Source organism: Indicator indicator, chromosome 8 (genome assembly GCF_027791375.1).
Source record: "Indicator indicator isolate 239-I01 chromosome 8, UM_Iind_1.1, whole genome shotgun sequence".
Classification (NCBI taxonomy): domain Eukaryota; kingdom Metazoa; phylum Chordata; class Aves; order Piciformes; family Indicatoridae; genus Indicator; species Indicator indicator.
In genome coordinates, this window is record NC_072017.1 from 14,472,300 (window position 1) to 14,497,534 (window position 25,235).

Sequence of the window (25,235 nt, forward strand, 5' to 3'; positions counted from 1 at the left end):
GTGACATTCCTCTCCCTTTCTTCTTGTTTTGTTACACCCTGATCTCCTCTGGTCTTCTAGCAAATACCCATCAGTGCAATACTTTCACTAAATAGGAAAATAAAGCTTCATATTCTAATGCGATCAGAATATTTTCTATACACCCAATTAGTCTTTGTGACTGTGGGCAGTCAGCTACATGGCACACATATATCCAGAGTGCCAAGAGAAGTTCAGTGTACCTAAAAATAATTTAAATAAGTGGATTCTAAGATACCTTAAAAAAAATATTTACCCTCTAAGCAACTACCTAACTACAACTTCTAGCTCATATTCTGCTGACATATTTATCAAGTTTCAAAGACAACCTTTAGGAATCTTAGAACAGCTTAAAAACAAAAGTTACTGGTAAGCATGTAAACAATAAACTGCTTGTATTTCAAAGCCACAGCCAAGACACCAGCAGTGTCTTGATGAAATAACCTATGAAATAACTTGCAATGGGAATGGAGAAGAAAGCCTGAAGAAGCACATGCATGCTCATCGGGCTCCAATTGATACATCATACTGTTAAGTAACTCTGGTAGGTTGCCCAGATTAACAGATGCAGGTTGTCCTCCAGGGAGGCTGACATGACAAATCTCTCAGAATATGATGCCAGGAGTCATTATGTGGAACTTGAATGAGCTCAAAGAAAAATATTTCTCTTCAGAATGATTCACGGAGCAGTAACCTAAAACTTTGATGTAAGAATATATACATAAACTCTGTTTGATAAACAGTTCTGATGTTGGGGTTTTCTTTAACAAAATTAAAAAAAAATAAAAAATTCTGTTGGCATTCATAGCTTGTTATAAGTATATTTAAAAATTTGCAGTTTAATCATGTGCAACATTATCTGTTTAAAGAAACCTCTAGTTCTGCCCGTATTATTCACAAATTTAAGTTGCTTTTGTAGGATCCTAGAAACATGATGCTGAGACTTCAACAAATAAGCATTATCTTCAACAAATTGTTTCCACTTATTCATTGTAACTATGCCACAGAGCCTTGAGTTTTGCCTTCCTTCAAGGAGATGCAATCCAGAACCATTTCAGAAGATCAAATACACACAACAGCTGGAAGAAAAGGAAAGGAATTGGTATTTTGATTCCAAGCTTCTTGCCTAATGTGTGAAAAAGAAAACCCCAAGTAAATTCAACAAATAGTTAATTCTGAGTTCATAAACCTGTAGGATAAGTCACAGTTCATCATGAATGGTCCTACTGAATCCAGTAAAGTCTGCTCATGGCAACAGATTACTTAGTGAATAGTGTTACTAGCTGAAGAGTGGGATTGCCCAAGAACTGAAGTCTTGAGGTGACAGAAGTATGATCTGGTGTTGTGTTTTGCTCATCATAATCTGTCGCTCTTTATCTTCCTTAGAGGTAAACAAGCTGCATAGGAATGCATTTCCCTGTAACACTGTTCCATCAAAATTCAGCCAAGAAACTTTCACACACACGGCAAAGGGAGTACAGTACCAAGGATTCATTGTAACTAACTCTGGTTTGAAAACCTCACCAGATTAATTTAATTTTGCTGTAAATTAACAAATCTCTCACCTGCAGTTTGGTCCTTTGATAAGAGCACCCAGGCCTGCCAGGATGATACAGCTTGCCTGTCTTTTAAACAATATTTTCTATTCTACTCTGAACATTTAACATACTGAGTTCCAACTCTGTGTGTAAAACTCCCTCTTAGCCAAGTCTTCCATGTTCAGTGAATGAAAAAATCCAGAGAAAAATACCGAAGAAGATTAGGCTTTGCACCACTTCTGTAAAGTCTTTTCTGAAAGGGTGACCCATGACACAGTTCAAGTTACATGTTTCATAACCCTAGGAGACCCTCAAGCCATCAAAATTTCATTAGCCTCACAGCAGTCCCAGTACCTTCTAAAGTTGGACTGCTGGTCTCCCTATCAATAAATAAATCAACTGTAATCCTTTTCAGCGAATAAACACTCCTTTGAAGTTGAGTCAAGCATCAGATGTTCCTTGCATAATTTTAATCACTGCAGAATAATGACTTTTCTAACATACTCACAGTCTTCTCACACGTGGAAAAAAAAAACACCTAACTTTAAGCTCATGGAGGACGTTTTTGTACATGGTCATCAGGCATTTTGCTTTTTTAAAAAATTGTAAAGATAAAGTTTATAAAAAGTATACCAAACCTACTGCACTTCTGTAGCAGTCACCTCTTTGGTAATGTAATGTTATGAGTCTCCAAGGAAATGCTGTGTGCGCATGCATGTATATACACTGATATATTCTGAAGGTCATTAACCTTGGCTTTTACAAAAGGCCCAAGAGAATAGACTTCAGCATAAACCTTTCAGAAAGAAAATCATAGGATGCTCAAAAATTTATTTTAGATTACTTCACTGCTCAAATTTCTAGGTCATCCAACAGAAACTCCACCATCAAAAGCAGGTAGGCAAGTACTCCTGTCCTCCTCTTCCAAAATTTGCCTACAACTCAAAACAAGTTTTCCAAGCATGGGACAAGACACCTGCAAACACTGACAGCTGTCTCCTCAGATATCACTCAGCATTAAGACCCACACAAAAAGGAGGATCCCATCTGAAATAGCCATCTTGCACAGGCCATCAGGAAAAAGACAAAACATAATATAAATTTGGTTTTGTCATCTCAAACTGAAGTTAAAACGATAAACAGGTATGACAAAGTATTATTGCCTGTAGTTTAAAATACAAGAGCCTTTTTTTATTGTAGTTAAAAGGAATAAAATACCTACATATCTACCACAGATATATTGCAGTTTCCCAAAATGTGTTACAGCTGTTGCCAAAGGACAGATATGATATTGCTCTTTTACACAGTTGAGCACAGATGTTACTGGATTAATAAAATGACATGTAGATATGCAGGCAATAGCCATCACTAATTTTAATTTTTACTCATTTTTCTTTATCCCTCTTTTGAAAGTTATGAAGTTAATAGAACAATCATTTTAATTCTGGCAAAGATGAAAATCTTCTGTTAAGTAAAAATGTTAAAGATAAAATGTTTTTGAAGATCTGTGCATTTAGCATTTAACACTACATTAGGTTCTGCTTATGTGGAGGTTAAAAATTTTGAAAAGCTTCAAAAATGAATCAGTCAATTGTAGTAATCTCTTAATTTAAACACTAAGCCTCAATATACAATGGTCATACACTGTATCCTACAGAGCTGCTGTTTAGACTTTCTTTTTTCTTCAGATTTTAATTGCACAGTAATCCAGTCCCCCAGGAACATCAAAGGCCACATGTCCATCTTCCCAACAATTCCAATTGCTCTAATCAACTGGGAAGTTTAAAGCGCAATTGAATTTGTTTTAAATAACTATTCTTTATTTTCATTCATCCATTCTAAGATTCTGCAACTTATCCAAGATGTCTTGAAGAAGGGTTTACACAGAAACCTTTGATTGCAAGCTGGCCTTGGGGATCAACTTTATCACCACTTAGCTGTTCCCCAAATGGTAACAGGTGACATGTCCTGAGATAAAATAGAGCTAATCTTTTTTTGTGATTAAACTCTTTCAAAATCATAGCTACAATATCACACCCAAAGCTTGCATTAGTTGGGTCTGACACTGAATATTGACTTCCTGGGGCACAGGGGGAGGAAAGGGAGTAGGGAAGTTATGCCATTCCTTTAATCCTTTAAAGATTTAAAATCATCAAGTGTCAACCAAACAAGACATTGATTTATATACAAACATATGTGTAAGAACTTACCATTTTCACTGTCGGACTTGTTTTCATGTTCGGTATCAGTCAGAGTGAGGGCTGAGTTGGAACGGCTTGACAGACAGGAACTGCGCCCTGATTTGACCCCCCTGCCCCAAAGTCTCATGGCATGCTCTGGAGACATCACTCCTTCATTTTCAGTATCAGCATCTGACCCTGCACTGATAGAGTAACCTCTGTGGGGGAGCCCCATTTCCGCACAAAATGCCAGTCCTCGACGAGTTGCTGGTTCACAAACTCCTAACTGCCTTAGGGTAAAATTCTGTCCTGATTAGGGGAAAAAAAGATAACAAAAGGTGAGATTTTTTTTTTTTAAAGCAGCTATAAAAAGAAGTTAAAACTCTTTATGTGTATCATTGTCTCAGGTATCACACAAGCTATTGTGTCACAGCTTTTCAAGTACTACAATCAAGTGGATTCTTTTGTCTCCACCTCTCTGTGGTGCCCCCTTTCATTCACACTACTCCTTAGGATTGTTTTATTAACTGCTTAAACACATTATAAGTGCTCCTGGGTAGGAAAGAAACGTAACAGGACCTGCAAACTAATAAAAGCCAATTCAGCACATAAAAGAATTAAAAACAAATTTTTTTTTTTTCCCAAAGTGTGAAAACAGTAACAAGGTATTTGTCAGGATTTGGGTCTTGGGTTTTTTTGTGGTCCTGGTTCGGGGCCCAAGCAGTAGGCTATTTTCCCCATACAGATGTCACCTAACGTGGCAACTGAACAAGTAAATGGGTCTTTACCAGATGTCTGTGTCCTGCTTTAACACATAAACAATCAAACAGGAACACATTATCTACAAGAACTACAGCAAAGTTGTAATTTTTTGCCTCTCCATATTTTGAGAGCCATTTTAGGCTTTTACTGCTGAAGCTGAGTCTGTGCATTTTAAACAGACTTTTAGCCTCTGTTTTGGGGCAGAGTGAGAGACATAAGTGAATCCCAAATGATTGTATTAATAAATTAGGTACAATAAACTACTGACATTTCAATAACTTAAAGTGTCTAAATTATGTGATACTCAAAAATTACTGCCTTTTTAATGGCTGTGTCTCCATTCTGCTTTTATGTCTGTAGATTTAAGACATTTATGATATATAGACATTTGGCAGGCTCATTTGCCTGCCTACACTGATAATGCTTTTCCACCATAGCCCATAGTTATTTGATAGCTCTGCAAACATATTAGAACACATCTGACAGGCATCCTAATTTATCCAGAATTAGTCATTTAACATAAAAATATACCACTAAAATAATTAAAGCTCATAATACAACAAGAACAGAAATTAACAGAATTGCAGAAATGTGAACATATAGAAGTGCAAATAATTCCTGATACATTAAGAGTTAATGCCCTGGCCATTGACTTGTTTTAAGTGAGAGAGTTAATAATTTTATTGCTGCAGTTGAAGATGCTGCTATAGGTTGAAGTTGTTGCTATAGTTCTCACAATGACTTCCATAAATAATGAAAATCAGTTACTACAATTAGGTACAAAGCAAACTGTGTTTATTATGCAGCTGTGAATAAATATTTGAATAGAAATACAGCTGGGGAGGTAAATATAGAAGGAGTAAGCGTATTTACAACTCTGAACAGCGTGAAGGTTGTAAGAACAGGGGATTATCATGCAGACTAGTATCCTGACATTTTTTTAAAGCTGTCATGCCATGTGAATTTTCAGGTTTTGTGAGAGTTGAAACTAATTAATTACAGAAGCAAGCAGGCCAATGAACCACCCAGTGGCAATATGGTCAGAACTGAGAACGAAGTGCCTAAAACGCTTGGGTTTTTGAATTTTGGTAAATATGTATTAAAAGCCACAGTCCAGAATACTGGTCTTATGTGTTTGGCACATTATTATACATGTATAACAGCTGTACCTTTTCAAAGTCAGAATTCAATATAGGAGAAGCCCACATGCACATATATTTGTATAAGTGTGTGTAGCTACATGCCCAAGCGGCTAAGGTATATACAGAGTTCCACATGCAGCACCTTTAGTTCTAAGAACAGGGATTTGGGAAGCAAAATGCAAAGTAAAGAGGTCACTTTGACCTAAGACAAAAGTCACTTCAGTCAGTAACAAAACTGTTGTTGACTTCAACACTACAGGGTGTTATGCCTGTGATCCTTATAACCTCACAGTGCTGAGATTAGAAGGCAAGGAAGGACACAGACACTGCCTCTTCAGCCACAAGAATCACAGAATTAACCAGGTTGGAAAAGACCTTCAAGAGCATCAAGTTCAACCTATCACCCAACACCATCTAATCAACTAAACCATGGCACTAAGTGCCTCATCCAGTCTTACTTTAAACACTTCCAGAGACGGTGACCCCACCACTTCCCTGGGCAGCCCATTCCAATGACCAACCACTCTTCCTGTGAACAATTTCTTCCTAACATCCAGCCTAAACCTCTCCTGGCGCAGCTTGAGACTGTGTACTCTCGCTCCTCCGCCAGCCTGCACCATACAGCCCCATGCTCCTGCCTGCACTGTGAAAAGACTTTGCACTCAGTGAATCACTCAGGGAGACATCTGTGCAGACATCAATTTGAAGAGACTATTCCCTCTCCTCTTCTTTCCCTCTTAAGCAAACTATTATTTTTAAGAGATACTACTTCAGGCATTATATAACAACATCTTCCATGATCGCTTTCTAGGAGACTGTCTCAGGCACAACATGCCACCTACAATATATTAATGGATTTTATTTCGTACTTGAAGTTTACAACAGCCTATCTTCATGTAAAATATTTTCCTTTTTTCCCACTCTTACTAATGATAGGAAAACCAAAATAGCATGTCATTGGGCAAAAAAATACAATAAAATAGGGCAGGCTTTATATATTGCTCTCTCATTACATTCAATATATTAGAGCTTTTCATTACACTGACAAATTTTACAGCACCCCCCAGGAACGTTGTAACAGCTTTAGAAACATCAGGCTAAATCATCTTCTGAATTAAAGCTTTCCTAAGAGCTTTACTAAGAGGATTGCTCTCTGTGTAAATTGCCCACACAAATGAAAAAAGAAAACAAAACCCACAAAACCCAAAAGAAGTGAAAAATGTGAATTTGTGCAGGAATTTATATCCCACTCCAAAAAAAATTCATATACATGATATAAAAAACTTACATCATCTTAAGATTCCTGACCAGGGAAATCAGGTGTATGATCCAGGGGAAATTGAACACAGCTGGGAGACATAATGAACAATACTATAAAACAAAAATTGAGAAGGAGATTGTAGGAGCTCAGTGAAAAAAAAAAAAAAAAAAAAAAGAGTATGAAGACAGGACATTCTCCTTGTGTTCTTAAGAGGTTTTAATTAACCTTTCCAGAATGGCTTCCATGTAAGGGATTTAATAATGAGTTTCTTACACTACATACACACTTGGAATTTCTCCCACTAAGTGTCTCAACAGTTTTTAAAGACTTAGAAACAACTTAGCAATTATAATGAACTAATTCCTGAGAAGAAAATGTAGATATAAACAAACAGACAGGCATAGTGCTTTGTGGGTATTTTTCTTCTTCTTTAAAAATATGAAGTGTTAAGCAGGTGTGGGAAAAATAAATAGAACAACCTTTCAAGCAGTCTTGTTCTGGAGAAGGTTTTGGACTATTTGGAATGACTTATCAGGAAGTTAAGTTTTAAAAGCTGACAACAATGACGTTTACTATTACTTTACCATTAGATACTGCATTTCTCTTGGCTAGGAAAATCCATTTGTCGGTAGTGTAAGGACTGCTGACACTCTCAGTTTGTGTGGACAAGAAGAAAATTAATGTAATAACTCTAAAATAACTTTCAGGAGTTTGTGCAGCAATCACTGTTAAAAATGCTGCATTTGCCAACAGTTACCATACACGTTTGTTATGTTGCAAGCACTTTCTGTGTAAGCATTGATCCACATAAAATTGGTGCACCTCCTCAATTACATTAGTTAAAAATAATTTTAAAAGTATATTAACATAATTTTAAGGTATACAAATATGTAATATTTAATTATCATACATAATTATCATACATATTCTTTTAAAAGATAGTGATTATGTGTGTGTATGCCTATTTCCCTGACAGAATCATACAGGTTATATTGCTCAGGAGTGTGAATTTGTTCGTTTGTTTCACCAACTACTGCATTCAAGCAAGTTTGATGTATGCAGAAATCATGCTTTATTTTACAAAGTCAGAAGTTAACAACTGGAATTAAATGGAAACCTGCTGCATTTGTGCTGCATTTTTCCCCTGGCCTAGATTGGGAAAGTTATTAAAAGCATTCATAACAACTTAAGCTAGAAGCTGTAAATGTTATCTGGGGGAATGTTTACTGAAAATAAGTTTTCAAAATGTACTTGCAGAGTTCTGTTTGCTTGGATGCAAGAAATCACAGTGAAGACTGACAATTAATGAGCTTATTGTCATAATGTCAGCCTGATTTTCTTTGTTTTTTGTTTGTTCCTTTGGTTGGTTGGTTGGTTGGTTTCTGGTTTGTTTTGGTTTTTTTTGTTTGGAGTTTGCTTTGATTTTTGGGGGGGTTGGTTTTGTGCAGGTTTTAGTGGTGGTGGTTTTTGTTTTTTTGTTGGTGGGTTTTCTTTGTACGTTTTTTTATTTTGGGGGAGGGGGGTCAAGAGGAAGGGTGGGTGGTAGTGAAGATGGTCTGTGAAATTCAAACCATCCTAATCCACTGTATCACATTTTCGTCCTGTTTTTAATCCCTATGTTTTCCTTTTCACTCGTCACAACCTTCTTTCTTGTCACCTCCTAATCTGTGTTTCTTGACCTTTCCTCTCTATTCACTTTTCCATCTTAACCTCTTTTTCCTGCCATTATTTGATTCAGCGTGGAGCTGTGAGGTTTATATGAAAGACAGTTGCTTCCTCAATATATCCAGTAAACTATATAATGACAAACAATTTTAAATATTAAAACTTAACAACTGTGCACATCATTTTTGAGTGCTTGTTATTCTGAGCAAACATTAACCATACAGTTCTCCCATTTCTTATGGGCTTGCACAGTTTTATATGTGAAGCTAAGGCATAGTCTCAGTGAATTCTTAAGAGTGCCAGATACTCTGAGCTCTCTGACTTACTGTGACACTTGGTAGAAAAGCTTTTATGTAAGACTCAAAACATGAGTCTATTATAAACAAAAAAACCCAAACAAAATCCAACCCCACACTTTTTTTTTTTTTTTAAATAAAAAGGAGAAGTATTTCAGACTTGATACTTAAACTAGCTATGTATTTTTACTCGCATTAAACTACATCACAAGGAGATATTGATTGAAATGAGAGTGTGGGAATGTTTTTATTTTAAGAAATAAAGCAGGATCAATGTGAATGAAACACAGTATCTTCCTACCACTGGTTTTCCAAATTATGGTTCAAACATACAGAATCTTCGGTGCAGTATAGAAGACTCGTAATTTTATTCCTTGTTAAGCCTGAGGATGGCAGGGGATCCTCAGCACTAATCCACAGAACATAAGAAGCACTACTTAATCCAGTATAAGGATAAAGGACTGTTCATCAAGACCTTCTGAAGTTACCACAGAGTAAGATTAAAGTCAGCTGAAGATCATTTCACAACTGCACAATTCAATGCTTCAAGCTACAGCATCAGCAATCATGTTCCAGTAAATGAACTAGTAATTTAAATATTATCGTTCCAAAATTGGAGATTTCATATAAAAAATTAGGTGTATAACTATGATTACATAGTATATAAACTAAATTAAGAGACACTAACACAGCTGTTCAGATCATGGACTAAAAGTGATTCTGTGGGTTTAAGAAATACAACTCCATAAGTAACACAAAGTCTAGATCATGACTAGAAGAACAGTACAGACATTTTAGGCCTCCATCTTAATCTTTGTATCCTGAGACCAAATCATCAACATCTCAGCACCCATTTATTACAAAATATGAATAAAGCCTAAATTTGATAGATGTGAAGAAAATATGACCCGAGGGTATGCATTGTAGAGATGATGGATATCCAGTCTGCAAAGAGCCTCCAACCACAGATCTGACAGGTATGAAGTGCCACATTACGGTCAGTACAATGCTAATGATATGACATATGGCTTGAAATGGGGAAAGTCAAGCAGGATGGAGGCAACATGAAGAGAAGCAGACAAAATAGAGCTCAGGCCCACTGCCATTCCTCCATACGGGGAGGAGAGAAAACTCTACCATTATTTCTGCCTTTCCACAAGTGGCAGAGTGGATAGACTTACAGAGGGATAAATCTCACAACATGGTAGAAAACTTGATTAGTTCAACAAGCTCTAAACTGATATAAAGAAAAAAAACAACACATATTCAGAGTAGCTCATTAATTTCTATTTGTAGGATTTCATAAACAAGCATCCCACTTGCATGGGAATCAGCTCTGCAATGCATGGATGAAAGAGTCACTCAGACAATTGCTTGTAAATTGCAAAGCCAGATTACACATCCCAAGAATTTCTGCAGGAATTAAAACCACTTTGATGCTCTCTCTCACTTACACCTCCCCTCACACTCCTCCTAAAAGGGTTTCCATTCTGCAAACATCCATAATAAACATACTGTTGTATTGCCTCAATTTAGATTTTCAAGCAAAATGTTCTTTATGCCGAAGGCAAGAAAGGATTTATGACTCTGACATACTTATGGTGCTGCAAAGCAAAAGAGTAGAAAAAACTTGAGGCAAATGTGTCGCCTTGGTTCTGCCATTTTTTCTTTTGGCTTTAATACACTCAGTAACCTTGAGTACTGCCTCTTCAGCCAGTAAGTTGTGACATTTTACAAACTGATTTCAGAAAGTATCAAGGAACTTTCTGAGGAATTATTCCTATTGTGCATCTCTGCTTCACCTTCTGCATTTCTGTGCCAGTGATGGAATAAGCAATCACTCACAGCTTGGCTTCCAGCCCTGACTCTCATCTCCAAGCACTAAAGCAGTGGACAGGGCAGACTGTACTCTTCAGCCTCTTTCGTTACTCTCCTCACCCCATCTCTAGCTGCACACTTTTCTAGCTTTATTCTCTCCACAGCCGTTAACATGCTGAAGTAATCTTTCGTAGCCATGTGTGTGATTCATTTGGCAATCAGAGCACATTCATTTCCCCAGTCTTCAGTTTAGTCTTTATTATGAACAGAAGCAGCACATACATCTCAGTATAAGAGCTACCAAAAGATGTAACAGCAATTACAGATGGTCTACAGTATCTTCATTTCTATGAGACTAAAAGTCCTTGTGAAGGCCCCCTGCTCACCTTATAAATCCTTAATCATTACAATCAGAAACTTAATTATTCTATTTTGCAACTGGACTAGTCAAAGACAAGGTTTTTACTCTGTGGACTACTCTGTGCAGAAATGCCTGATCAAGCAGTCTGCTGCCAACAACCAAGGTTGATATTTCCTTGGAGAATCACAATTGCCCTTTGTCTCCAGATCTGTAGCTTATCTACAGACCATGACTCACAAGGGGCCAATTTCAACTAGATGAATACCTTAGAGCAAGTGTGTGTATCACTGAGCATGAGCTAAATATATTCCTAATCAAATAAAAGTGAAATGTTTTTCTTAGTACCACTCTGTAGCTAATAGAATAACTTTAAAAGTCAACAGATCCTTATCATCTAGAACCTGAAAACCAATTAACTTCTTATTGTTGCTTTAAGAAGTAACCAGTATAACAAAGAAAGATGATAATATTACTTAGCACTTACTGCGCTTTTCATCTTCAAAGCATTTTTCAAACAAACTAATTAATCTTCCCAACATGCCTGTGAGGTGGGCAAGTGTTATTATTCCTGTGTAAGAGGTAAAAAAAATCCACCTCTGCCAGAAGGTTATGTGCTTAGCTCAAGGCCACAAAATTATCCATAAGATACTGGTACTCTATGCTGCTTACCTAAGTTACTCACTCAAATCAGGCAGATACTGCAGGTGGCCATGTTTTAGCTTAACAGAGAAGTATCTGTCATGATGGCAATCAGAGCACATCTTGCACCGCAGCCAGGAATATAAAACACTAATTCTAGTTCCTGCCTCAGATTTGGAGGCAGCGCTTGCCATGTCACTCAGTGGTGATTAATTTCCGCATCAGAAGATCGCTTACATAGTATTTCATACCTTCCTGTAAATAATCTGCAAAGCAGGCTGATTCAGTTCTGTTGAGAATCATTTGCCTAGTCAATAGTCAAAATCAATTTATCAGTAAAGCATATGAAATAGATGGTCAAAGATGGTCCTATATGTCTACCCTCCCACTACTTCAGACAGGTAAGTTTAAAATACTCCAGCTTTAGTTTAAAAACATGACCATTTAAATCTTTTCATCTTATAGCTAACATTTATAGCAACTAAAAAGATTAAACATTTTGCTATCCAAATAACTCATTTTGAGCAGCTAGTATTTAAAAGCAACAGACTTTGGAGTCATATTACATTAGAATAGAAGTTGTAATTAAAGTTTCAGGTTTCTTAAGTCTTAAATATGTATCTCTGACAGTGTTAATTTCTTAAATAATAAAATTGTCAAAGCATATATAGCACTGTTTCAGGTCCCTCTTTCACTGAATGGTGAGATTTTTCTAGCACCTAAATCTAATTGTCATGGGACTGGCAGTTCAAGGATAGCTCTGATACATCTACACACTAACACAATGCACATGGCTTTGCTTTTCAGCAAGCTGGTATCTGTGATTCAGCATATCGTGAAGAAAAATTATTTTTGTTTGCTTGTTTGGCAAGTTGAGCCCTTCCTTTTGCATTTAATCTAATTTAGGCACTTAAAAAGAATAACCTTACAAAAGAGTAAATGTACAAAACCATGTGTACAAGTATTCCATCCTGCAAAACCAGAATGGGTAGCATGATAATAAATGGATGTTGAGGCTTGGCTGACAATGGGATTGTTTTGATTGATAAACATGGCAAAACTTCTACTGCCAGATAGAAAGACCAAATAACTTCACCTGCAGGCTACTCTATAGTTGACTCAAGCTTTCAGAAAGTAAAAATGTAACAAAATCTGGATTACCTCATTGGGTGTTCTATTTGCAAGAGGTGTCCTCAAACTCAGTTTCCCAGCTGACACCACTTGCAAACAGTGTTGCATTTACTTTGTAGGAAAACATGCAAATCTGCAGTGTACCCTGTTGCCTGTGCTTGTGAGTCAGCCTCCTGCTCCTCTGCAACACTCACCGAGATGTGATATATCTGCAAGATGACTAAACTCCTGCAACAACAAAATTCATTGAAATGGAACAATGACTACTTAAAAGGCATTGTGTATTCCCTCTCTTCCCTTTAATATGTATCTGGCAGTAAATAAAACACAGTTTTTGCCTGCCTGTATTTTTCTCACGAACAGTAAGTTTTTATCTTGTGAGTCCATGTTTGATTCACGATCTCCTTCAAATTATTTTCATATTGTTACATTAATAATTCCATTTTTCCCCCCAAAATTTAGTTTAAGAAAATTCTACTTACTTGCTCCATATAGTTCTACAATCCTGCCTTCCCATGCCCATAGTCATGTCAGGCTTTCAGATATTTTGGCATAGCAGTCCTTTATGTACTTTATATCACTTTACACAGCAGTTTAATTTTGTAAACACAAGATTCTGTCTCTGTATAACAGAGGAATTCAACTTTACACAGTCCGTTTTAATCCCAAATTCAGCAAGATGTTTGGGCATATTCCAAAACGCAAGCGTTTAGGTTGATGAATTCAATTAGAGAAGTCATACATTTAAATCAATCTGCTCATTATAGTTGGATACTTCAAAGTGGAAGAAAACAGGTGCCACCTTCCTTCCTAACACACGAGCAGCAAACAATCATATAATAGAATCATAGACTCAGTCAGGGTTGGAAGGGACCACAAGATTCATCTAGTTCCAACCCCCTGCCATGGGCAGGGACACCTCACACTAGATCAGAATGAGATTAGGTATCTTCTCAAACACTGAATTTAAAAATTGAGTGTCTAGTTTAAAAATACTTTAAAAGAAAGTTTATAGTCTTTATTTACACCGCAGGATACTGAGTTTAATTATTCACAATATCATAGTATCACAGTATATCAGAGGTTGGAAGGGACCTCAAGAGATCATCAGGTCCAACCCCCCTGCCAGAGCAGGATCGCTTAGGGTAGTCTGCACAGGAATGCATCCAGGTGGGTTTGGAAACTCTCCAGAGAAGGAGACTCCACAACCCCCTTGAGGAGCCTGTTCCAGGGCTCTGTCACCCTCACTGTAAAGAAGTTTCTCCTCATGTTGAGGTGAAATCTTCTATGTTCAAGTTTGAACCCACTGTTCCTTGTCTTATCACTATGAACCTCGGAAAAGAGCCATTAAAAAAAAAAAATCTTATGGTGGGGATTAACAACAAAGTGAAAATAAATAAATTAGAAGTTCCAAAAATATTAAGCTAAATAATCCTTATCTAAAGAGTTTTAAAAAACCCAACAGTTTTGCAACAGATGAAGAGCTTGAGAAGGAAAGGAGACCACAGTATGCCTTGTCTAGTTGATGGTAACTGAAAGCATGATATCCAGAGGAAGTTACAATTTTCTAAAGGAGCAGGCCTGCTCTTCTAGTTTTGTCAGCTGGGTTTCAAAATTACCAAAATAATCTCAGTTATTTAATAATTTCATGTTCAAATATTTTACTATAATGCACAAATACTGGCTTCAGAATTATAATGACAATATAATTATTATATATTATGCAAGTAATCTCAAGCAACCGAAATTCAAGTCAGGGAAAAAAGATTCTGTGACTGGAACCGACAACTGGAGAACCTCCTCTTCACAAGTAAAGATCTCATGGGATAAAGACCTATGTCTAAATTCCTGCTGTGGGATTTTGTGAAGCAGGGATGTACTGATACAAGTAAAGAAAAAGAGATGGGGATGTTCCAGTTCATTACCAGAAAGCTTTGAAAGGCTTTACCCCAAAATATTAGCCCCAAAAACACATGGACATTTTAAATTTTGCCAGTTTGAGAGACTGGACTCATGTTACACTGGAATTCTGATATTGCTATTTTACAGAGTCTGTCAAAATTTGAAACACTGGTCATGACAAATTTTAGAAATTAATTTCCAATTAAAGGTATTTATTAAAGGTTGGCATGTATTTATTTATTTATTTCCTGTTAATTTTGCAGGCCAGAATGTACTTAGACTGTCAAAAAAAGCCACATGTCTGCACTCTATTTCTAGACAGTAGAGGAAAAAAAATAGAGGGAAGTGTGGTTTATACATTATTTAAAAACCTTTGGAATGACCTTGAACACCTTTTCCACAGAATGTTTCCAATGCCAGAAGCAGTAATTTCTCTCAGTCAAAGATGAATCAAAGGACCACACTATCTAAGACTGCAAAACAAGCCCTTTATAACTTGACCCTATCAAAAGTGCAGGTAGTCCCCAAAGGTACTAAACCAGCACACATTAGAGAAAGCCAATAAGCCATATAAAAAGAATTACAAGGACAGTGAGGAAAATCAAATGGGCACAGATGACAATGATGAGACCACTGAAAAGTGACAATGACACTACCCATCCCAATCTGCGTTTTTAGGCCTATAGGCATGTAATTTATTGCATATTGGGCAATAAATATTAGCTAAATATAAGGTGCTTTTCTGAAGAAAATGAAGAGGAAAAAAAACACCAGGCCCCAGTGCACCATATGTGACATGCCAGACTATGTAATTTCTTCCATTTCATTGCTATTTAAAAAGAGTAATACTCTATTCAGGCAATAGTTTATGAATTCATTAAATATAAATGGTGTCTACTTAGATAGAATATTGTCTCTACTACTAAGGAAGTGCCTACAGTACAGGTCTTAAACTTCCTCTTGATTTTACTCATTGAAAGAATAAGATCAAATTGATTAATGACTTAAGAACTAGAAAGTAGTGATGACCTGAAGTTTCAACACATCACAGAAACAAAATATACACAGCAGAAAGCAGACAGACTACAGTAGCAGCAAGCCTCAGTTACACGAGCCTAAAAGAAATATTTTCATTTCTCTTGCAAACATTTGTAGGCAAAAAAGTCAACACCATCTGCCCAGCTCTAATTCTGATGTAAAATTATTCTACTTGGAACAAAGAAAAAACACCAATTGGGAAAAATAGTTTTAAACATTTCTAAAAATAAAACTAAGGCCTTCCTTGCAAGGAGAAAGCTTTTTCTATCCCAAATTCTTGTTATTCTTACATAAAAGTAGCTTTATACAGAATACTGAGAAGGAGGTTCACACAGCTCTTGGCCTAGCTTTATCCTTTTAGATATCTAGTCCAAACTCTGCTCAAGTACAGTCAACTACAGAAAGTTGCTTAGGACCATATCCAGTTAGGTTTTGAGAATCTCCATGGATATTTAGATCTATGATGCCTTTCCTCTGAGTTCTGGACTCAGAAGTTCAACACTGCGCTCTAGCAACCTGTAAGCAACTGCTCAGATATTATAGGTATTCAATAAGATTAAAAAATTGCCCAACAAACCCCAAAGCATTAATTGTAAACTAACTTGCCTTACTCACTGTTACAGTGCTCTGTTACACCCCTTGCAAGCTGAAATTGAAAGCACTGAGCTAATGCATTATTTGTGCACTCATCCGCATATACTGTTTCCCCAAATGTGTTCATAGGACTTAGCCATTTGGGAACAGTTGCATTTGTTTATTTTTATTCATTATGAAGCTATTTACATTTTAGGCCTATTGAAGTGGAAAACTTTTGGGTCATCTGTAATGAGTTGAATTCATGTTTGGGGTCTAGTTTTTAAAAACGGTAGGGCCTGAATACTTCACTTCTTTGTGCATTATATATTACTTTTTCAAAGACAGTACACAATACTTTCCCACCTTTGGAAAACATTGAGGGAGATACAAGTGAAGAGTACTATGTGCATGGAGTATTAAAAATACTGATGAACCTTGTATAACAACATACTTTTCCGGCAGTAGGAATGCCTTGTTACTTGCTACTAATGGATTAGACACTCTGAATTAAAACATCTTGCCTACCTTGTCTGGTATACTCATCCGCTTCTCTATGGACCAAGTCTTTTACCCGGTTTCCATACAGCAACCTAGAGGAATCATGATCAAAAGCTTTCAAAGTTTCACTGGAGCTGTAAGACTTCTGTGTAGGCACTCTGCACTCCTCATTTTCTGTGGAAGAATTTGTATAGCGCCGTTCTTTGTCCCGTCTGCTCTTTGTCAGGGAGCAGTAAGGCCTACGTTCCTTCACATCCATACTTCATTCCTTCTCTGTGCACATCAGTCCAGCTTATTTGGAAGTCTTCTCTACATTCAGTTTACATTCACCTATAACAAAATTAGAAAGACAATCTCTGATGTGTTACAAAGGTCTCTAATAGCTGTGATTGCTTCCTAACTGTCTGGAAGAGAAACATCTGATTAATGATAGGCAGGATACACTCTGGAACATTTGCAACAACTCTTGAGATTCACACACAAGCTACTCTGATAAGAAAAAAAAATATCAGCAAAGAAAGTCTTGTGAATGGAACATAATACTTTTCAATTTTATACATATTAGAAGACCACAATCGGATCAATCAGGCTGAGAACTGAGCTGAAAAAGCATAGTTTTTCAACTTTAAGAATGTGCTACTCATCTAAAGTCTATATGCAATTACATTGTTTTCTTTCTCTGAGAAGGATGCATGCTTTAAAGGCAAGTCTGACTTCCTTCTGCTTGTCAGAAACTTGGTTTTAATGTCTGCATTTTATATAGAGCCTTTTGCAATTTCTTCTTGTCATTTTTTAATTTCAAGAACATTGTTCTCATTAAGAACATATACAAGTAATTTCACACCAAGCTACAAAAACACTATAGGCCATATGCAGGAAGCCTTCTCTCAGGCAGTATATTCTATGTCACTTGTGCTAGAAAGCAAGTAACTATTTGATTTGTGACAGAGAGTTTTTCCTTCCCTCAAGTTTTTAAGGAACATTACAGTAAATATTATTTCTATTACTATTTATTTTTCTTTACTGTTCCATTCCACTTGGTTTTCAAAACAAGGTTTCTCAGTTTCATATTTTGGCTAAATGTGCAGGACCCAAGAGGTTGACATAGCTAACAGAGTAAGAAATAGATTGGAAATTTTGCTTTTGTTCTTTAAAGAAAACTGCTAGAATAAAGAACAGCATTTATATTGTTAAACAACTGAAAGAAACATCTAAATGAAGAACACTTTGAATGATTTAAATACTTTGCAACTTCACCTGTTAACTGAGGCTTTGATAGGTCTGGTTTAACATCCGTATATACACTAGGGTTCTCTTCCTCCAGGCTAACTTTCTCCTAGGTATTCCCCTTAATTTAAGGTCCTAAAATACCACAATTATTTTATGGAGTACTATAAATCCAGTCCTTTGTGATGTAGAATTAAAATGATAGTTTACAATACCTATCACAAGGCAACAGCTAGCTCCATGTGCACTGTTCAGCAAAAACAACCTTGCTTTAGAACTCTTCAACTTTCTCATTTTAAATATGTAATATCAAACTAACTAGTTGTCACTGCTGAAAAGACTTTAAAAGAGTATTTGATTTACTACAGAACTGTAATTCAAGTTTGTTAATGGTAGCTTATTTTTTAATCATTCTCCTATGAAATTCCGTGAAAAGCTCTTATATTTTTTCACTTTTGACCTCACAATTTAGGCTAAATACAAAGCTACAAGGTCTTCCATTTAAGCAAATTCTTGTCTAAATTTACTATATTTTCAAATATCAAGTGGTTAAAAAAGAACTGAAATATTTGTACATGATCAGAAAAAACAAAGTTTTGTAACAGAATAGCTTAATTCCTGACTACTGAGATGTCTGCCTGCTCATGTAGCAGATCTTTTTAAGTTATATGAAATAGAGTTTAAAGTTTTTGATTAATGAATGCAAGTTCTTTCCATGTAAAAACAATTTTCTAGGCAATTCATAACCAGCTTTACTAACACTAAAGTATCACTTTTAAAAATCATTCCTAACAGATGCCAGTATTCTTTGCAGTTTAAAGACTTCATGTAGAAGCATATCTCCCGTTTCATCTAAGTGTTTCAAGACTTTAAAGGGCCACTAATTCCTAAGCTCCCTAAATTGTGCCATGGGAAAACTGATATCAAAGATGAAATAATTTTGATTTCCCCCCCCCCCCCCAAGTTTTCAAGCTCTTTTATAATTTAAAACACACCACACCCGCAAAACCTAATCCTGCTTTGCACAACACTTTTGTTACTATACCAAGCTTATATCCTCAAAGATTTAATCTGCGCTGAAGCACAAGGAACTGCTGATCTGCTTCCCACTGAAGGCAATGAATTCAATAAAAATTCAACAGACAGCTCTCTGAGTTATCTATTGCTTCTGCAGGTAGAGAAAGAAAAGGTTAACATATACAAACTCCACAGCAGGAGGATAGTTTAATAATGATTGCACTGGTACAATAATGAAGACTATGGGATTTCCTGTGGTCATTTTTTGGGGGAAAAATAATAAAATCTTATAAGATTTAAGATCTTTTTGAATCTAGAATTATACAAAACAACTGTTTACTTTCAGTAACCTTTAACTTGAGAAATTGTGATCTCTAGGAAACACCTAACATCCTCAGGCTCACACCTATAAAATTATTTCTCCAGTGAATTAATACACATATCTGAAAGCAGGCAGAATAAAAGCCACCTTAAAGATCAGTCTACAAATAAACATTCTCTGCCATTTGCAGAACGCAGAAATATATCTCAGTTTTAATATTCAAGTGGTAAGCCAGCAATGACAAGTCAAACAAAGAATGATTTGTAGACAGCTTTACAATATCTGAACCATGTCTTATTACTGTGGTTGGATGTTTCACTGTTTCAGGACTGTGCATGACTTACTAGTGCCAACATGAATTCCTGACCTCTTTTTTAAAGAGAAAACAACTTTAGAGAAATATTTAATTATCAAGAAAAATATTTTAAGAAAAAAGAAAAAAAAAAAAACAAACACCACCACAAACCCTCAGTTACTGCATCTGCTCAGCACCTTTCTTATAAAGGTCACTATAGTGAAAATATTAACAAGTTTTCCCACTCAAATATTCAGATTTAAATGAACCACTGTTGCACAAATTTGAACATATTTAATTTCTTCTTCTCCTCTGCTTCCTGTAACACAAAAGCTACAAACCAAGGGGAGTTACCCAAATGCACTGACTGGCTTTCTTTCACTATGCCTTAGAAGCAGCTCAGTGACAACAGTGAGCACAGCACAAACTCAAGAGAACAGAGCAACTAATTTGACAGATGGTTTTTCAACAAATCAAACTAAAATTTTAAACCAAGTAAAATTAAATTTACATTGTGACATGTTACGAAACACTTGCCTTCATCTGCAAGTAATTTTTGCTCACATGTCAATATTTATGGCCCATTGAATAGCTTTGCTCTGTGAAAGAATTTTCATAGAGCAATATTTACAAAGCTATTGAACTACTAACTCACAATAGCATGTCAAAACAGCCATGCTAAATACTGCTATGCATCATATTACAATGCTACCATAAAATGGCCTGCATATACTGAAGAAAAATCTAAAAAGATTTCACTGGTGCGTGCCACTACTTCAAGTTTCTGTTTGATGCTTTTCTAACTATAAATTCTGAGGATACTCATCTGTGTCATTAAGCATTGGGATCTCCCATGACCTTTTCAGTGATCTGTCCAATGTTACAGGCTCCTGCCTGGATTAAACAGGAGAGTGTGTGCTAATCACCAGATTGACATGTCAGCTCTTATATAGTCATGCCCATCCCATTTCCATTTCCCATGGAAAATTACTGCATTTAATTCAGCAGCTTCAACTCCAAATTCCCCAAAGGCCTGTTATTACAATTTGGCAACAGGATGGCAGCTCTGCCTAATGTACATAGGGCTTCCCCCCACACACACCCAGAGAACTTTATTCCAGCACCTGACACAGTGAACAGCAAGGTAACTATTAAGACATCTAAATACACCTCAGTTTTTTATGCCCTCTAAAAAAGCAATATAGGTGTGATGCAATTAAAATGTTTGCTACCAAAATGAAGAGGTAATTGTATAGGAAATACAATTGAATCAATTTATGGATCCACTATAATTTGTATTACATTCCATTTCAATATGTATATCCCTTTTTGACATATCAAAACATACACAGCAAAGAAGGAACTATTTGTGAGAATAATAAGAGTCACTTTAATATATACGCTGCAGGAATGGAAAAGGTTTCAAAAGCGTGATGATAAAACTCGTATATTGCTACAGAAGAACTGTAACAGAAGACCAAATACTGCTATAAGGAAGGCCAAATAAGACCTCTCCTATTCAGTCTCAGAAGGAGAAGGAATAGTAAGGAAAGCAGCACATTGCTCAGAACAAAGCTGCTCTTCCCTCCCTGAGGCCAGCAAAACTGAGCCAGGGAAAGAATCTATATATTACATACCACAATCTCCCCTCTCAACAGCTAAATCTAGCACTTCAGGTATTCCTAAGAACAACAGTATTCCCAGCTGCATTCAAATGCCTGCATTATTATTATTGAATTACTGTTATTTTTATTCCTAATTACCATTATTACAAATTAAGACTCATTGATCATTCCACGCTGATCCATTAATAAAAGCACAAGTCTGAATGCTTGCTTAGATAGGGAACAAATTTCCTTCCACGATACACTACTGCACAGGCAATAAAAGAATTATAAGACTTCTGGGAGAAGAAGCAAGCTTGAACTTCTGTCTAAATTAAGAGCAGAGGATTTTATAGGCTTCAGGTTCACACGGTGCCTATTCTCATCATTGACAATAGTTGCTGAAAATAATATCTAAGTAGTGCTGCTGAACAGAAACATTACTGAAATGGCCATTATTTTAATTTAATCATAATTTCCTTTTATTCTATAATTGTTAACTAATGTAAATATTACACTAGTTATAATTTGCATTAGGTATAATATTTGCATGCCTTGTAATAGCAAGAAAAAAATATGAAGCAAATTCATCTGATTCATGTAACAAGTAGATTAAAAAGCCTAAGTGCAATATGCAGAAATTAAGACAATCTCCTGTCCAAAAAAATACAATTCACACAACTAATCACCCATGAAACTTATTACAAACAAATACTAAGAAAAACTCAAAAGGCATAAAAGAGTGATGAAATTTCCACTTCAATAGCTGATAAAGCGAGATGTGTCAGAAATCAACTGAGCTGGAAAAATGACACTTTGAAGAGGTGCTTAGGATGATCTGTAGCCATGGTGTGCCATTAGTCAAACTGATGACTCTTAATACATGGACATTTCAGGTCGTCATATCTAGAAATTCAGTTCTTAGTATTAAAAGTCTGTCTTCCAGCACAAAAACTAGAGAGGATGCATCTGAAGTCAGCATTCTTAAGAGAGATTGGGAAACAAATGGCCTGTCAGACAGGCAGTTCACAAACTAAAATTCAAAAAAAGCCCCCTTAAGTCACTAACGAGCCCTACATTTTAGAATTAAATTACAAATAAAAAAGAAAGAAAAAAGGAAAGAAAGAGTAAAAAATACTGCATATTCTTCAAGCATTTCTCTGTATCAATCAGGCAAACACAGAATACTCCTATCTACCATCTACAAGATGCAATATTAATAAAATTTTACATTACATAGTCTATCTAAAAATCTCAACTCCATTTGAGACAATACAAACAACAACTCAAAGTACTATACCTTTGTTGTAAAAGTTTCTTGCAAACAAGATTCAGGAAAATTAGCAAGACACTAAAGTTCTGCAGGGTCCTGGTTAGTCATAGCTGTTGGTGTTTGCATAACAATTTCACTGCCATTACTTAAAATTGAAACTTTTTTGGGGGGGGGGGGTGTGAAAGTATATAAAAAAAAAAACCAACAAAAAATAAATGAAAGAAAAGGGGCAGGGGGGAAGGACACATCAGGGCTTTCCTCATATGGCCAGAAAGAGATTATACACTCCCTGCAACAACGGGAGTGGAGAGTATTTCTGCAGATGGTATTTTCCCGAGAGGGTACAAAGACTGTACAGCAGCATTTGAGATGAAGCTACAACTATTTCTGCTTGCTGGAGCCCTCCACACAGCAAGGCTGCAAACGAGAAGAGAAAACTGAAAATAGCAGTACACTGACTGTGCATGCATACAGGCTGGGGCTCTACTGGTTATTAAGTTGCCAAGCAGGCCCTGAAGAAAAACAGAACTTGCAAGGACAGAGATGATTATCAGGAATAGTCAGCATGGATTCACAAAGGGTAAATCATGCTTGAACAATCTGCTAGCCTTCTATGATGGTGTGACCAGCTGGGGAGAGGAGGAATGAGCAACCACTGCTGTCTTTCTTGACTTTGGCAAGGTTTTCAACACTGTCTGCCATAACATCCTTACAGGCAAGCTTAGGAAGTGTGGGTTATATGAGCAGACAGTGAGGTGGATTGAGAACTAGCTGAATGACAGAGCACAGAGGGTCATGATCACCAGCGCAGGGTCTAGTTGGAGGCCTGCAGGTAGTGGTGTTGCCCAGGAGTTAGTACAGCCTTGTTCAACGTATTCATCAACAGTCTGGATGAAGGGACAGAGCGTACGCTCAGCAAGTTTGCTGATGACACAAAACTGGCACACCGGAAGAGCTGGGCAGAGGTAAACCTCATGAAGTTCCACAAGGGCAAGTGTAGAGTCCTACACCTGGGGAAGAATAACCCTATGCATCAGTACAGGTTAGGGGCTGAGCTGCTGAAAAGCAACTCCATGGAGCCTTCCTGGTGGACAGCAAGTTCACCTTGAGCCAGCAGCCTGCCCTCATGGCCAAGAAGGCCAATGGTGTTCTGGGGTGCCTTAAGAAAAGTGTGGCCAGCATGTCAAGGGAGGTTCTCCTCTCCCTCTACTCTCCCTTGGTGAGGCCACACCTGGAGTATCATGTCCATTTCTAGGCTCCCCAGCTCAAGAGGGACAGAGAACAACTGGTCAGAGTTTAATGAAAGGCCATCTAATAGATGATTAAGGGACAGGAGCATCTCTCTTAAGAGGAGAGGCTGAGAGACCCGGGGTTCTTCAGCCTGGAAAGAGAACACCGAGAAGGGGATCTTATAAATGCATATGCATACCTAAAGGGTAGAGATCATAAGGATGGGGCTGGGCTCTTATCAGTGGTGCCCAGTGATAGGACAAGCATCAACAGGCACAAACTAGAACACAAGAGGTTTTCCCTTGAGGTTAAGAATAAAAGTCTCTATGTTGAGGGTGCTGGAGCATTGGAACAGGCTGCCCAGACAGGTTGTGGAGTCTCCTCTGTAGACTTTCAAAACCCACCTGGATGCATTCCCTGTGCAAACTGATCTAGGCATACATGTATCCAGCAGGGGTGTTGGACTATATCATCTCCAGAGGTTCCTTCCATCCTCTACAATTCTGTGATTCTTTGAGGCCTAGGACACTGGATAAACTGCCCTCTGAACAGGAACCCCCTCTTCAGAGGAACTCAGCAGAGGGTTACACTTACAGTGTCCTTAGAAGGAACTATTTGCAGGAACTGTCATGAGCTTTGATCCCGAGCTGCCTTAAATTTGTGGATTTGTGTTTTACCTTGAAGGGCCAAGAGATCTAAGTGAGACAGAGAACATGAAAGCCAAAGACTGAAAGAATGTGCTATGCTCCTGTAGAAAAAATGATGGTGAGAATATGTGATGAAAAGATAGAGACAAAAGAAGTTAACAGAGCAGAAATGCTGTAGTATAAAGGAAAATATAACACCAAAATGAGTTCAGGACAGAGAGTGGATGGAGATAGAATTATTTGCACTCAACATGACAGCACTGGAGAGAAGAATTAACACAGCAAGCCTAGAAAGACAGAAGAGTTTAAGAAGAAAAAATGAGAGGAGGAAAAGAAAACAGAAAACTTCAGAATGGAGAAACTTTGTGCCTCATTTACTTCAGAGCAAAGTAATAAACTCTCAGATAGTCAGCACTAGGTAATTCATTTTCCAGCAGCAATTAGAAAGGCCTAAATACTTTCCTCTACTCCTTTAAACTTGAGAATCATCCTTTGCCATCATCTCCTTTCCTCTCTATCTTTTACACATTATTTCCCCCCCTCCTCCCCCATGTTCTTACTCAACCTATCTCAACAGTCTCCTGATTTATTTGAGTATCATTCCTTCTTGAACGGTATCTCTCAAGTTTACCTCTGCATCTGCTTGGATCTCTTCCTGGCAGTCCACCTTTGTTCTGAATACAAAGCCACAGAAATTTATGGATTTTAAAAACTAAAATAAGTTGGATGGAGAACCCAAAAGAGGAGCAACATGTAACAAGCTGTGAGCAGCAGCAAAGGTGCAACAATCCCCAA

General features: G+C 37.0%; 1 protein-coding gene across 6 annotated transcripts in view; it reads right to left on the reverse strand.

Annotated features, from left to right (window-relative positions):
* Window positions 1–17,084, reverse strand: part of TENM3 (teneurin transmembrane protein 3) — a 309,130-nt gene extending 292,046 nt beyond the window's left edge. For 4 of the 6 annotated variants that reach the window (XM_054383014.1, XM_054383013.1, XM_054383011.1 and 1 more), the window contains exons 1-2: window positions 16,853–17,084; window positions 3,767–4,045 (exon numbers count right to left, since the gene is read on the reverse strand). In XM_054383014.1, coding sequence (XP_054238989.1) covers window positions 3,767–4,045; window positions 16,853–17,084 — 511 coding nt within the window. The remainder of the gene's footprint in view (window positions 1–3,766; window positions 4,046–16,852) is intronic. The other 2 variants (XM_054383016.1, XM_054383015.1) reach the window with 1 other exon arrangement.
* Between the last annotated feature and the right edge of the window lie 8,151 nt (window positions 17,085–25,235).